This window comes from Molossus molossus, unplaced genomic scaffold (genome assembly GCF_014108415.1).
Source record: "Molossus molossus isolate mMolMol1 unplaced genomic scaffold, mMolMol1.p scaffold_m16_p_2, whole genome shotgun sequence".
NCBI classification, from domain to species: domain Eukaryota; kingdom Metazoa; phylum Chordata; class Mammalia; order Chiroptera; family Molossidae; genus Molossus; species Molossus molossus.
In genome coordinates this window covers 86746474-86763084 of record NW_023425355.1, presented here as the reverse complement: position 1 = coordinate 86763084, position 16611 = coordinate 86746474, and the positions used below count along the sequence as shown (strand labels likewise).

At 38.8% G+C, this 16611-nt stretch overlaps 1 protein-coding gene across 1 annotated transcript in view; it reads right to left on the bottom strand.

Annotated features, from left to right (window-relative positions):
* Positions 1 to 16611, bottom strand: part of AFF2 (AF4/FMR2 family member 2) — a 575765-nt gene that overhangs the window by 185848 nt on the left and 373306 nt on the right. The window contains exon 8 of the mRNA XM_036270092.1: positions 4942 to 5038. Coding sequence (XP_036125985.1) covers positions 4942 to 5038 — 97 coding nt within the window. The remainder of the gene's footprint in view (positions 1 to 4941; positions 5039 to 16611) is intronic.

Here is a 16611-nt window from a genome sequence, read left to right as displayed (position 1 = left end):
TCTAGAACATGCCACTGTCCAACATCCTCTTCAAATGACTATTTCCCGTTCAGGGAGAGTTCTTGAAAGATAATGGAGGTGAATACAGCCTTCCTCCAGGTCAGTGAGAGCTCAGAAAAAGACAGTAAGAAAGAACTACAATAAAAATGCATGACTAGCCAGGCCAGTGTGACTCAGTAGCTTGAGTGTTGTCCCATAGGCTGAGAAGTCCCAGTTCTATTTCCAGTCAGGACATATGTCTGAGTTTGGGGCTTGATCCCCAGTGGGGGGTGTGCAGGAGGCAGCCAATAGACGTTCTCTCTCTCTCCCTTTATCTCTCTCTAAAAAAATCAATAAAAACTTATTTTCTTTAAAAAGGCATGACTCAACTCTCTACTCAAATCAGTATTTTGAAGAAAACTTCTGTTTTAAAGACATGTAAGATAAGTAAGTAAATAAATCAATAAATGTAATTTTCCTGGAGGACTTGGTGCAGTGTCATTGGCAATTTGGACTTTCTTCTTGGGATGTGTGGTTTAAAACTTCTCAGGGCTCATATCCAATGGATTCTTTTAAAGACAATTAGGACATTCAATCCAGCACCTAGTAGATACTGTTGGACACCAAAGCCAAAATGAAAGGCAATATATATTTGCCAATGGATTCAAAAGAGAGAGGATTCTAGTTAACATTTTAAAGGCCACAAGAAAAAATAACCACCAGTTATGCAGTGTTTATGGTTTTCAAAGCATTTTCTTACACACAATCTTCATTCGATCCTCACAATACTCCTATGATTTGTATATAACTGGTTTATCTTAGCTTATTGGTAAGAGATTCGAGACTTAGAGAGATTAGGTGACTTGCACAATGTCATGCAGCTAGTATGTGATAGAGCTGGAATTGAAGCCCAGGCTTCTCTATTCTAAAACAAACAAATAAACAAAACAAAAAAACATGCTCTTAATGACTACACTTAAGATTCCTCATAGTGAGGCACACATAGCTAGTAAATGTTAGGACAAGACAGAATATTTTCATTCAAGTTGGCCATGTACTGGCTGTTTTACAGGTAGTTAATTAAGTAGCTCTCTTTAACATCCCATTTCTTACAATAAAAGAGAAGCTAATGTTATGTTGAAAGCCAGAGAATAGTGTCTTAGAAGTTTTTTGGAAAAGAATGGTGTGTACTCACTAAACCTGGACAACTTGGGTCTCCTTAGGTGATTCCAGGTGCAATGATTATGGATAAGATAATTTGAGAACATTTCCAGAAAGCTAATAGCTTTTATATTGGAATATGTCAGTATAAATGTAGCTACCAGGTTCTTAGAAAGTATCTAAGTATAATGTCAGCTCAAACCAATGGTGTGATCTGGCTCCTTGGACACATCATTTAATGCACAAATGCAATTGTTTATATGCTCTTCTCTCAATCATCCTGCCACAAGTAGAATGATTCTGTAGTTCAAACAAGAGGCCCAAACTTACCTTTAAGGTGTTCCTCAAGTTTCAAATGAGACAGAGCACCTTCACTTAATACCTGGCACAGAGAAAAGGCAGCTCCACAAAATAGGAGCTCTCAGCACTCTTCCTGATGTTGCATAGATATGAAGGTCCAACTTATAAGATGAGTTAAATTAACTATATTATATACATGGTACTGTGTTACCTTGCCAGAAAAGAAAATTATTTTGACAGCCCCTCAATAAGTTAAACATATAATTACTACATGACTCAACAATTCAGTTTCAGGTGGAAGACCTGAAAATAATTTAAAGATTACATTGAAAAAAACTGAAATGTGTTCCAACAAACTTAGACACAAATGCTCATAGCAGCCCTATTTTCAATAGCTAAAAGGTGGGGGGGGGGACACCAAAATGCTCATCAAGTGATAAATGGATAAATCAAAGAAAGTATATCCATACAACAAAATATTATTTACTCATAAAAAGGAATAAAGGAATTCAGTATTGATAATGCTACAACATGGATGAACCTAGAAAACATTATGGTTAAGTAAAAGAAGCCAGTTACCAAAGGTCACATATCATATGATTTAATTTATATGAAATAGGCAAATTTATAGTAACAGAAGATAGATTAGTGGTTGCCAGAGGCTGAGAGAATAGGGGAATTTGGATTATCTGCTTAATGTATGTGGGTTTTCCTTTTGGGGTGATGAACATAGTCTAGAACTGGTGATGGATGCACAGCCTTGTGAAAGTACTAAATGTCACTGAATTGTACACTTTAAAATGGTGAATTAAAGAAAAATTTGCCTAGCTGGTATGGCTCAGTGGTTGAGCGTTGACCCATGCAGCAAGAGGTTACCGGTTCGATTCCTGGTCAGGGCACATGCCCAGGTTGTGGGTCAAATCCCCAGTTTGGGGCATGCAGAAGATAGCCAATCGATGTTATCTCTCATCGATGATTCTATCTCTCTCTCCCTCTTCCTTCCTCTCTCTAAAATCAATGAAGATTTAATTTTTTATAATTAAATCTGTATATCTTTGAAAAAACATGTTAGGCCTCAAAAAGTCAGAGCTCACCAAACATAGCTGGCACTGTTGCTTCACTACTACACACATATTTTCTCTTGGTCTTTAGCCTTCCAGCCTTTTAACTAGTCTTCAAATTCTATAAAAATGTTTCATTCACAAATATTTATAACCTTGTGCCCACTTCTTGCTTCCTGGATCCAGCTAAGGGAAATAAATTGTCATCTTGCGTTACTTTAGATCTTTCCATTCAATCTCCCCTTCAAATAATAAGCTTTGTTGAGGAAGGCATGACTGGTCTAAGGGCAGCATGCCATAAAAAGCTTCCAACTCATCAAATGGGACTATCCAAAGGTAGCATCACTTACATACATCCTAAAAACCTAGGTGATCCAAGCCAATAGACTGGATGCCGCTTCATCAAGTAAATACAGAAAAGAACAACTTGAGAAGCTAAAAAGCAGATTGCATTTATGCAATCACATAAAGAGAAAGTACATGTACAAAATCTACTTTAACATTGCTGGTTACTGCTTTTCTGTTGTTGTTGTTGTTAATCTTCACCAAAGGATATTTTTCCATTGATTTTTTTTAGAGAAAGTGGAAAGGAGGGAGAGAGAGAGAGAGAGAGAGAGAGAGAGAGAGAGAAACATCAATGTGAGAGAGACACATCAATTGGTTATCTCCTGCATGACCCTTACCACAGCTGGGGATCAAACGCACAACCAAGGTATGTGCCCTTGATGGAGCATTGAACCTGTGACACATCAGTCTGTAGGCCAATGCTTCAACTGCTGAGCCAAACTGGCCAGGGCTTGATTACTGATTTAAACATTTCCATTAAAAAGTAATGTTGTATCTGTCAGAATCAATGATCTAATTTTTTTTTTGCTTTATTCACCAATACAGTGCTCTTGTCATTGGCATATTAAATGCAGAAATCAGGAATGGCAGACATTGGAATTTGGATGTGCATTTTATATTTGTTTTTAAGTTCATGACTCAAGTAGGAGAGGGATTGCTTGCATTCTGTATATTAACTGTACTGCTAGCCCCTAGGAGACAATTGTGTTTGTCTTTGATAAATCACCAGAGTTGCAAAGATTCAGTTTTCACGTACTATAAAAAAGACAGAATGTTCTCCCTCTCAGGAGCACACCCACGCCTTTCTTCCCCCTCAGCTATGCATCTCCTAAATTTAAGGGTCCCCAGGAAACTTACATCCAAGGGAGCAATGACCAGAGGCAGCTCATCCAGATCTAACACCCCAAACCTATTTTCAAGGCCCCTTTTCTCTGACTTTCCAGTGAGCCAAAGCAACCCCGCCTAGGCTCTCTCCTGCTGCTTCTTCTATCCTAAGCCCTTCCTTATTTCACTATCCCCAGTTTTAATAAATGTACTCTCAAAATTAATATATATATATATATATATATATATATATATATATGCAGAATAAAGTGGAGAAAGTAGAGGAGAGGATAGTATTGGCCACATGACATTGAAGATGTGTTCAATTTAAAAATTCTGCAGAGTGGTAGGAGTTGTAGTGTGACAAACTATTGTAGATGAGAATGGAATAGTTGAGCCTTTAGAATTTTTCATAAGCTTTTCTTTGCAGGTTTTTTACAAAATGTTTAGTGTTATGAAATTCCATATTTGTTAATTATCTTGTAATACCAGTGTATGAGAAATACTTAAAACAGTCTGGTTGGAGTTTTATAACTTAGCAGACTTCACTGTACAAAAAACTTGGTCAGGTATTGGTTTAAAAAAAACGTAGCCCTGGCAGTGTTGCCCAGTTGGTTGGGCATTGTTTCATGCACTGAAAGTTTGCTGGTTAGATTACTGGTCAGGGCACATGCCTGGGTTGCAGGTTCAATCCCAATCAGGGGGCATGTAGGAGGTGGCTGATTGATATTTCAAACTCACATAGATGTTTCTCTCTCTCTAAAGGACAGCAGCAAGCTTTTGCAAAATGTCTTTTGCCTGAAGGTTCATGAAAACTGCAAAATGATGGGTATTGATTCTCAGCTGTTTTATGAAGTAGTGCACCTGGGGAAGGTGAATGGAGTGATTACATTTATATTTTAATTAATAAGTGTGGGCTCTAAGCCTCACCCTGGAGTTACTAAAGGAAAGTTACAACTTACTCAAGACAATACTTAGCCCAAGAGAGGGAAAGGCAATATCAGTTGCTTACTAACTACAAATATTGTGTATGTCAAAGTGGAAGGAGAAGGTGAAAGCAGTTTTCAAGAGCTCAGCATCTTCTTACTCTAGCTTTAATGAAAGTGTAAGCTGATGCAACCTGTTCCAGAGTAGTATGCCTATCTTTGCTTTTTTCCCTCTCAGCAAAGACAAGAGATGAAGCAGGTGGTAGGCTTGTGGATGGCAAACCATTCCAGTTCCTTTTACTCCTGCCTCTTAGGTCCAAAGCCAAGCCCTAAACTGTTCCTACCTGGTAGAGCTCAGTGGCAGTGCACTGAGTGGTCAAGGTCTTCATAGGCTCAAAGTCATCTTCATCACTGCTAAGCTTCAAGTCATCTTCAAGCATCCTACAAATAAGCAGAGCAGCATTCATGTTAGAAAGTGTCCTTTCTTAATCATGTGCAAATTCAGTATGCAATGAGGACAAAATATTGGAACTACAATCTGACAGCTGCGATGCTGTCAAAGGTGCAAAGGGAACCAAGATTCTTTCAGCTAATTAGGTATTTGAGCTCTTATATTTATGGCATAGTCTGAACACATCTTTCCTCTCTACCTTCTAAATCAAGAGGAAAAGAAAGGACCATTTCGGCACCTCCAGAGATGACTGGAGTCTATATATTTTTACTACTGAAAGAGTAATAAATGTACTGATCAAACACTGTGGAGTGAAGTATGGTATTCTATCTCTACAGAAAAAGATGCTCCAAGTCTATCATGAAAGAATAGTGGTATGATAACAGTTCCTAGCTACAGACTGTTGTCAAAGACTGCTGGGGCTCTCCAGTTGACAGAGGAAAAGGGCTCAGAGAACTGCCACTACCATTCTGTGCCTTCTGCACTGTGACAACTCAGTGGACAGAAAATAGCTGCGTGAGAAATGGCTAGTCATTAACTTTTTTATATATAACTAATCTCTTCCTGTAAAATTTGATTCAATAGATGTAACCTCATTACATGGATGAGAAGTCTTTCTCTCCTAAGGCAAGGCACTTGAAAAATTTGAATAGACTGAATTTTGGTCATGAACTAGCACCTTCAAATTTGCTTATCTATCACACAGAGCCTTTGTTTCTATAGGAATATTAATTCAAATGCAATCCACTCTATCTCCAAATTTGAGCTATAGAAGAAAGAGTGTTTATTATCTTTTTTTTTGTTTGTTTGTTTGTTTTTGCTTTTATCGTCAGTTAGAGCAGGAGGGAGAGAGAGAGAAACTTCGACATGAGAGACACACATTGAGTGGTTGCTTTATTCACCAATACAGTGAATACCACAGGACCCCAACCGGGGCCGGGGACAAACTGCAACCGATGATCATGCCCTTTGCGGGAACCAAATCCAGACTCTCTGGCCCATGGGCCAATGCTCTAAATGCTGAGCCAAACCAGCCAGGGCAAGTGTTTATTATCTTAAAATTTTAGTTAATCAACCTTAAAAGAGAAATTGGTGTTACTATTTATTTTCCGTGTGTGTGTGTATGAACACAAGTAGGCAATGACTATGTGCTAATTTATACCTGTTTAGCAAAATAAATGATAAATGATCCTTATCATTTAGAGAATCCATTTCTGTGTCAGGGGAGGTGTCAATTATTTGATCAGCAGCATGCCATTGGGACCTATGAAGGAAGTGCTATTATTAGCCACATTTTTTTAGATGGAAACACCAAGGCTTAGAGAGGCTAAAGAACTTGTTCATGATCCTGCAGCTAGGAAATCATGGAGGTAAACATGGAACCCATACCATCTTCAGCTGTAATTTGAGAGTACACAATGGTTTCCTAGAGGGTATAACTTATAAAGGATGATGTGTTAAATGAATAAAATCAACAGCAAGAACAAAAAAGGCAACAAAACAAAACATGTTGATATATATTGATTCAACTGCTGTCTAATTAAAAATGCTGATATATTAGATAAGTCATTTACTATCTCTGAGCTTCTCATCTGTTAAATAGGATAATAATTAAACTCTGGCATGTAAAGTACTTTATGAAAACATGAAATTAATGCAGTGTATTATTGTTAGTTTGGATGTAATTCACACTATTAACAAGTAATAACAAGCAAAGTATTTATAAGACTTTGTTCTTATTTTAATTTGCCTTGCAATGTGAAGCCCTGGTGACTAGGGAACTGTCTCATACAGTCTTAAAGCTGGATCCAGAAATGGGATCATGGTCTTCAGGCTACTTTCCTTCAGGTAGAACTATCACATACAGAACCAGAGTGCAAAGAGCTGAACTCAGCTGTTATTTTACTCTCCAATCAACCCTATATGATTTTAATATGGAAATTAAAGGTTCTCAACTGTACAGTTCTGAAAATAGGCAGCCAATCTACACACTGATTGATATTAAACACCCTGGTGCAACAAGCTTGGTTTAGATTTGGTTGCTAATAAAGGACAGTTTGATGCATGCATTCAAGTCCCAGTAAACTGAAGTAAAGAAATTAACTAGAAAGGTAAACTACTATTAGTTATCTCTAGGGATGTTAGGCATTCATTTCATTCTACTCCTTCCCTGACCTATTAAGCTTTATTACTTAATATACATGTACGTTTTTTTTTCATTCCAATCCAGCTAATGCTGAAAATTACTCCAGGGAAAGTGTAAGGTTATCTCAGCAGAAAAATGGTAATCTATTTTCATGAGGTTATAATTCCACAGACAAATTAGTTACACACTAAACATTCTAAACATTCTAAAATGTGAAAAAATATGTTTATATAAATGCAGGCCTGTGTGCGTAATCTTAAAAAACGGCAACGATTGTTCTTTCACTTTTTAATTAGATGAAAACAGAACAAAATAGACACCCTGAGTGAGATCAGATGATTCACAATCTAGTAGCTCACAATATCTATTTGTTTTTGTGTGAAAACTCTCTGTTTTTGTTTTTACTATGACATACTTTCTATAGTATTAAGAAGTAATATATTCCAGAAAACTGTGTCGACAAAACCAAGTCCTTGATCTGAAGAGATGATCCCATAAAAGCTCAAATTAAAAAATTTGGGGCAGATGAGATAAATAAACAAAAATAAGATTTTAGAGGTATTGGAGAGTGGAGAGTTGTGTTCAGGGTTTTGTCTGTGTCTAAATCTCTGGGCCTCAAGCTGAACCTGGTGGTCTCAGAAGGCTCTTTTCACAGGGACATCATAGGACACTATGAAGAGACAGGCCCCATATGACTTTTAACCATAAACCTTGCCACTTCACAAAGTGGAATGCTTAGTTGATTTTGAAGAGGAAAAATATGGGGCTTGAAAGATTAATATAGAAGTTTCTATGAAAATGAAGCCTTTAGTTGAGGCAACTTAAGTTTAAGAGTAAAGGCTTGAGAGACAGACAGACTTGAGTTTGAATACCGGACTTTCTAATGGGTATGCTCTCTGGAACTAGATGATAAAACTCTTTGACTATCAATTTTACCACATGTTAAAATGGAAAATAGTAGCTACTCTGGAGAATTTTTTAAAAGATTATAAAGGAGAACCGAAATGGCAGCAAAGTGAATGTAGGGACACAGACCATCTCCCAATGACCAAACTGGATTTACAATGAAAATAAAGGCAAATCGTCAGGAAGAGAAAACCGAAAAACACCTTGGAGGAACACATAACCAGAAACACCGACTCAATCCTGGTAGGCTTGTGAGGACGTGAGAGGGGGCCGGGAGCCCACGGTCCGCAGTCGCCTGGGCAGGGACCAGGGAACTTGGCGGGAATTACTGCTACCGCCTCCCTTGCAACCCTGCATGGGTCCTAGGAACTCTGTTGCCTACTAAGCCCTCAGATGGTGCCGCACAGACTCGCGGGGACCAGGGGACTCGGCAGGACTCTGCTACCAAGGCTGAGTCCCGCGTGCTAAGCCCTCGGCTGGTGCCGCACGGACTCACAGGGACCAGGGGACTGTGCGGGACGCTACTGCCACCTCTGCAGTGTCCCGCTACCGCGGCTCAGTCCTGGGGTTTCTGCTGAGTGCAACGCCCTTGGCTGGAGCCCCAGCCGGGCCTCCCTTGGCTGGAAGCAGAGCCCTCTGTTTAAAAGTCCGAGGCGGCTCCACGACGCAGAGTCCGGACAGAGACTAAATTGGCAGCAGGCAATCACCTTGTACTACGGCAGAGGGAAGGCAGACTGGACTACAACTGTGTGGGGACACTTGGGTTTTGGAGGGTGCTAAGAGCTTTCACTGAGTGCAGCCACGCAAAACTGTGGTCATTTGTCTCCTTCCCAGGGCCCTGGGGAGAGGCGGCGGCCCCTCCCTCAGAGATTCAACCCCACCTGGTGATCATTGAAATGCTAATTGAGGCCCATTAACAACCAACAGCTGCCTCACTCTCAGGAAATCCGCTTACACTGAGCACCTGAGGGAGTTTTTCAGGCAACTCAGAAACCAAGAGTCTGCAGGTGACCTTCACTAATAGCCTCCAGGCAAAAAAAAAAGCTAGAGGATAACTACCATTCCCTAGGCTAGCAACACTAAACAGAAAAGCTAAGACTTGACGGTGGTGTTTAAAGTGGGTCCTCCCTGGCTCATCCAAACCCAGGAGAGGGAGCCACAAACAGCAGAACACCAACACCCACTGGGAAAATTTGACAGACTCCAAAGCCCACTGTGATGGCCAAAATGGTGAAAAACAGAAACAAAAGCCAATTGAAAGAACAAGAGACCTCTATGGAAGATGAGATAAATGAAGTGCAGTTAAGCAAGTTAACAGAACTAGAATTTAGAGCCATGATCTTGAGGAAGCTCAACAGCATGTGTAAGGACATGAGCACCATGAGTAAAGACATGGAAATGTTGAAAATCAACCAGCTGGAAATTAAAAACCAACAGGAAGAAATGAAGAATGACATATCAGAAATGAAAAACATATTGGAAGGTCTAAAAAGCAGAGTAGGGGAAGCAGCGGACCGGATCAGTGAATTAGAAGACAGGCTAGAAGAAATCAAACAATCAGAAAACCAAAAGGAAAAAACAATTAAAAAACAGGAAGACAGCTTAAGAGAACTCTGGGACAATTGAATACGGAATAATATTCGCATCATAGGAGTCCCTGAAGAGAGAAAATAAGCAAGGGTTAGAGAATATATTCAAAGAAATAGTGACAGAAAACTTCGCTAATTTGGTGAAGGAAGAAGGCATTCAAGTTCAAGAAGCACAGAGAGCCCAAAGTAAGAAGAACCCAAACAGGCCCACACCAAGACACATAATAATCAAACTGCCAAAAATTAAAGACAAAGAGAGAATCCTAAAAGCAGCAAGAGATACGCAACAGGTTACCTACAAAGGAAACCACATAAGGCTCTCAGCTGACTTCTCACAAGAAATACTACAGGCCAGAAGGGAATGGCATGAAGTAATCAAGGTCATGAAAAACAAGGATCTGAATCCAAGACTACTCTACCCAGCAAGGCTATCATTCAAAATAGAAGGTCAAATAAAGAGCTTCTCAGACAAAAAAAGTCTGAGGGAATACATTAGCACCAAACCAGCACTGCAAGAAATGTTAAAAGGACTGCTGTAATTACCAGGAGAAATGGGAATCAAAATAGAATCACACTAAACAAAAATGGCAATAAATAAGTACATATCAATAATCACCTTAAATGTAAATGTACTGAATTCTCCCATAAAAAGACACAGAGTAGCTGATTGGATAAGAAAGCATGACTCATCTATATGTTGTTTACAAGAGACCCGCCTCACAACAAAAGACTCACATCGATTGAAAGTGAAGGAATGGAAAAAATCTTTCAAGCAAACGGAAAAGAAAAAAAAAAAAAAAGCTGGGGTAGCAATACTTATATCTGATAAAATACATTTCAGATTGAAGGCCATATTAGAGACAAAGAAGGCCACTACGTAATATTGAAAGAATCTATCCAATATAAAGATATAACCTTGATAAACATATATGCACCCAATATAGGAGCACCAAAATATATTAAAAAACTTCTGGAGGACTTCAAAGGAGAAATCGATAGCAATACAATCATAGCAGGGGACTTCAACACCCCGCTGACATCACTGGATAGATCCTCTAGACAATAAATTAGCAAGGAAACAGAGACTCTAAATGAAGCACTAGACCAAATGGATTTAATAGATATCTCCAGAGAACTACACCCCAAAACTACAGATTTCACATTCTTCTCAAGTGCACATGGATCATTCTCAAAGATAAACCACATGTTAGGGCACAAACTAAGTCTCTACAACTTCATGAAGATTGAAATTATATCAAGAATCTTCTCAGATCACAATGGCATGAAACTAGAAATCAACTGCAAGAAGAACATACAACGACATTTGAACACATGGAAGCTAAATAGCATGTTATTAAACAATGAATGGGTCACCAAGGAGATCAAGGAAGAAATCAAAAACTTCCTGGAAAACAATGAAAATGAAGATACAAAAACACAAAATCTATGGGATGCAGCGAAAGCAGTTCTGAGAGGGAAGTTCATAGCACTACAGGCCTACCTCAAAAAAGAAGAAAAATTTCTAATACACTATCTAACCTCACAACTTAAAGAACTAGAGAGCAAACAAAAAGAAAACCCCAGAGCAAGTAGAAGGAAAGAAATAGTAAGGATCAGAGTAGAAATAAATAACATAGAGACCAAAAAAAAAAAAAAAAACATTTCAAAGGATCAGTGAAGCAAAGAGCTGGTTTTTCGAAAAGATAAACAAGATTGATGGACCCTTAGCTAGACTCACCAAGAAACAAAGAGAGGGAACCCAAATACACAAAATCAGAAATGAAAGAGGAGAGATAACAACGGACACCACAGAAATACAAAAGATCGTTAACAACTACTATGAACAATTATATGGCAACAAATTCGACAATCTAAGTGAAATGGACAAATTTCTAGAAACACATAGTCTCCCAAAACTGGATCAGGAAGAGATAGAAAACTTGAACAGACCAATAACAACAGAAGAAACTGAATATGTAATCAAGACTTTCCCAGCAAACAAAAGGCCAGGTCCGGATGGCTTCACGGGGGAGATTTACCGAACATTCAAAGAAGAACTATTACCCATTCTCCTCAAACTATTTCAAAAAATTCAAGAAGAAGGAAGACTTCCAAACTCGTTTTATGAAGCCAGCATAATTCTAATTCCAAAACCAGAAAAAGACACAACAAAGAAAGAAAGCTACAGACCAATATCCCTGATGAACAAAGATGCCATAATCCTGAACAAAATACTAGCAAATCAGATCCAGCAATACACCAAAAAAATTATCTACCATGACCAAGTGGGATTCATACTAGGGATGCAAGGCTGGTACAACATTTGCAAATCAAACATCGTGATATCCCACATAAATAAAATAGAATAAAAACCACATGATCATATCAATGGATGCCGAAAAAGCCTTCGAGAAAATCCAGCATCCATTTCTGATAAAAACACTCAGCGGTGTGGGAATAGAGGGATCATACCTAGACATAATAAAGGCCATATATGAAAGACCTACAGCCAACATCATACTCAATGGGCAAAAACTAAAAGCATTTCTCTTAAGAACAGGAACAAGGCAAGGAAGCCCACTTTCGCCACTCCTATTTAACATAGTACTGGAAGTCTTAGCCACAGCAATCAGACAGGAAGAAAAATAAAAGGGATCCAAATGGGAAAGGAGGAAGTGAAATTGTCATTATTTGCAGATGACATGATACTGTACATAGAAAACCCCAGAGACTCCATCAAAAGTTTGCTAGACTTAATAAATGAATTTGGCAAAGTAGCAGGATACAAAATTAACGTCAAGAAATCAATGGCATTCTTATACACCAATGATGAACTCACAGAAAGAGAAACAAAGAAAACAATCCAATTTACCATTGCGACAAAAAATTAAGATACCTAGGAATAAACTTAACCAAGGAAATAAAGTACCTGTTCGCAGAAAACTACAGGTCATTGAAAAAAGAAATAGAGCGAGATATAAAAAAGTGGAAGCACATACCCTGTTCATGGACTGGTAGAATTAACATCATTAAAATGTCCATATTACCCACAGCAATCTATAGATTCAACACAATCCCCATCAAAATGCCAATGGCATACTTCACAGAATTAGAATCATTACTTCAAAAGTTCATATGGAACCAAAAAGGGCCTTGAATAGCCACAGCAATCTTGAAAAGGAAGAACAAAGTTGGAGGGATCACAATACCAGATTTCAGGTTATACTACAAAGCCACTATAATCACAACAGCCTGGTACTGGCACAAGAACAGGTATATAGACCAGTGGAACAGAACCGAGAACCCAGAAATGGACCCAAGGCAATATGCTCAATTAATATTTGACAAAGTTGGCAAACGCATACAGTGGAGCAAGGACAGGCTCTTTAATAAATGGTGCTGGGAAAATTGGACAGCTACTTGCAGAAAAATGAAAGTAGACCATCAACTTACACCCTACACGAGAATCAACTCAAAATGGATAAAAGACTTAAATGTAACTCATGAATCCATAAAAATCCTAGAAGAGACTGTAGGCAGAAAAATTTCAGACATCATACGCAGCAGAATTTTTACTGACACATCACCTAAGGCAATAGAAACAAAGGAGAAAATGAACACATGGGACTACATCAAACTCAAAAGCTTCTGCACAGCGAAAGATACAATCATCAAAACGGAAAGGCTACCCACTGTATGGGAGAGCATAATTGCCAATGATATATCAGATAAGAGGTTAATTTCTAATACATATAGAGTGCTCATACAACTCCACAAAAGGAAGACAAAGAATCCAATTAAAAAATGGGCGGAGGAACTAAATAGACACCTCTTCAAATAGGACATACAAATTGCTAAGAAACATATGAAGAAATGCTCATCATCACTAATCATCAGAGAGATGCAAATTAAAACAACAATGAGGCATCACCTCACACCTGTCAGAATGGCCGCCATCAACAAATCATCAAACAACAAGTGTTGGCGAGGCTGTGGAGAATAGGGGATTTTAGTGCACTGCTGGTGGGAATGCAGACTGGTGCAGCCACTATAGAAACAATATGGTGTTACCTCAAAAAATTGAAAATTGAACTTCCATTTGACGCAGTGATCCCACTTCTTGGAATATACCCTAAGATGCCTAAAACACCAATCAGAAAGAATATATGTACCCCCATGTTTGTAGCAGCACTATTTACAATCGCTAAGATCTGGAAACAGCCCAAGTGTCCATCAGTAGACGAATGGATCAAAAAGCTGTGGTACATATACACAAAGGAGTACTACGCAGCTGTTAGAAAGAAAGATCTCTTATCCTTTGAGACTACATAGAGGGACCTTGAAAGTCCCATCCTAAGTGAAACAAGCTAAACAGAGAAAGACAAGTTTCATATGATCTCACTTATTTGTGGAATATATTAACATAACAATCTGAGGAATGGGGTAGTCCCAGAGATGCGGAAGCGGGGTACAGACTGACAATCCCCTAAAGAGGGGGGTGGTGGGGGAGAGATAAACCACAGAACTTATATGCATTTATGCATGAATAGCGGACATGGACAACAATGTGGGGAAAGTGCTGGGAGGGAGGGGGAGGGGGAATCAGTGGGGGGAAAAGGAGAAACATCTGTAACAAAAATTAGTAATAAAAATAAATAATAAAAAAAAAAAGATTATAAAAAAGAAAGTTTACATAAATTGCCCAGGTGTAAATATAGGTAGCTATTGTTTTCACCTTGCTTATTATTGCTATTGTCGTTGTTATTATTACTTGAGAACTGGTGTGGTAGAGGTTGAAATAATAGTTTTAAAAAGGCCCTGGTGGTGACTCAAAGATTAGCAGAGGTATTCACTAGCAAACATCATTGGAATCCCTTGACCAAACAAAGAGAGGTTCTAAAATCCTTAAGGAGTTTGGAAAGTTTTAGGTCTTAAATTTATTCTTCTACAATGGTCTAAACCTATCATGGCTACTTTTGCTTTCCTGAGATCCTCTCAGATTTCTTAAGATATCCTGGAGATTTGAAAGCCTGTTGTAAGAGGAAAAACCCAGACAATTTCATGTGAGAGTTAAAAAAAAGAATGCCCTGATATCCTACTACTTATAAATGTGGAACTACCTGCAGATCCAGAGAAATAGGCCAAGGGTGGCCACCATTGGAAGTTGTGCTTAGCTTGAGCATCTTGTCTTTGGGCCAGCCTCTCTCAGGAGACATGCCTGGTTCTAACCTTTGTACATAAGGCTGATCTTTGGAGGCAGTTAGTTGAACCAGAACCCTTGTTCAGAAGAAATCTTCAGAACCATGAATGTGTAGGTTGCAAGTCTATACATTGTCTTTTTGTGAATTACAAAATGGTGCCCTTCTGGGCAGATAGGTCATCAGTTGTACCACTTGATATTAGCTGGATTCCAGTTTCCAAGTAACTATGAAAATGGCTGCAATATAAGTGTCTGATACTTAGATGGATCCTGGATCTTCAAGTTGGAAGTGCCTTGTTATCTATTTGACCTTGTCACCCAGTGGAGAAAGCTACAACATTCACAAGATATGGCTATAAGCCATTGTTTGATGGATAGCAGGCAATACCTTTCTATTTTTCAGTAGCTTTAATTGTTACAAAGTTCTGCCAGTTAGGAATTGCCTTGTATTTTCTTGTATCTTCCATCTGGAAGCCCAAGCCTTGTTCTTTATTGCTGATACAGTGAGAATGGACTTGGGATGCTATTAGAGATAGAGTTAGTTCTGCTGTTTCCATTGTGCAGGGGATGGGATGGCTGTTTCACTCAGGTTTTAAGCTCTAAATAAAAACTAGGAACCATAGCTTCTGTCTCAATTATTTTGTGGTCTTCAGGGGACTAGTTTAAATTACCATTGTCTTCATAAGTACCCAGATCTGATGATAATCAGAGTTAGATTTTTATGACTCCAAATGAATAACACACCTCAGCTGAGCTGAGCATTTCATTCTGTGGAATGTCTCAAGGCTTGTGCTTCCTCATAAGGTTGTCTTACAGTGGGTTCTCTTCTAGAATAGTGACTTAGCCTTCCTGAATCATTAAAGAGTACTCCCTCTTCATATAGTAGGCTGGAAGAAATGAAACATGATTTATTAGAATTACTCAAGGAATTATGTATTTTCCTACCTAGTGCTTTCTATTCTCTGCAGCACTGAATCCTTTGTTGATAGTAAGACAGGTGTCGAAGAAAAGGTGGTGATATTTTACAAATTATTCATTCTGTTTCCCTGAGGTAAAGACATTCCAGTGTTGTTTTGTTTTGTTTTTTGTGGGTTTTTTTTTGTTTGTTTGTTTTGTTTTGTTTTGTTTTTCCTCAGGAGAAGCTGCATTTAATTTTCTCAGGCTTTTAACTTAAAAGTCTGATTCCAAGACTACCCCACTGGGAGTCATGATTACTTCCAGTCTGAGGGCTGTGGCAGTGACAAATAGTCTGAAGATTTAGGCTATATTCCAGCAAAGGTGGGGAACGTCCACCTATCATCACACACCTTACCAAATTAGCCAGACCAAATATAGCAGGCTAATTTTCAAGTTGATTTTGTGTGGCCCGAGAATGATGTTATAAATATACAAATAGTCCTTGGCAAAAAAAAAAAAAAAAAGGTTCCCCTTCCCTGTGCGGGGATAAATCTTATAGATCTATTGGGTAGGACCCTCTAGCTCAGTGTTACCTAGTGGGCCCACAGCCTAGGTTGGAACTAGATTGTGTACCTTGCCATGGTTGTGTAGACCAGAGACGGAGAGTTTTCTATAGTTGATGGCCTTCTAGGGGTTTCAGAAAATGGGCATAAAGTTACTCTGGTTCTTCAACAAGAGAACTGGGAGTTTCTCTTAGAGTCATCTAGTCCAGGGGTTGTTAAACTGAGGCCCTCAGTCTGTACCAGCCTTCCCTCTCTGTTCTTG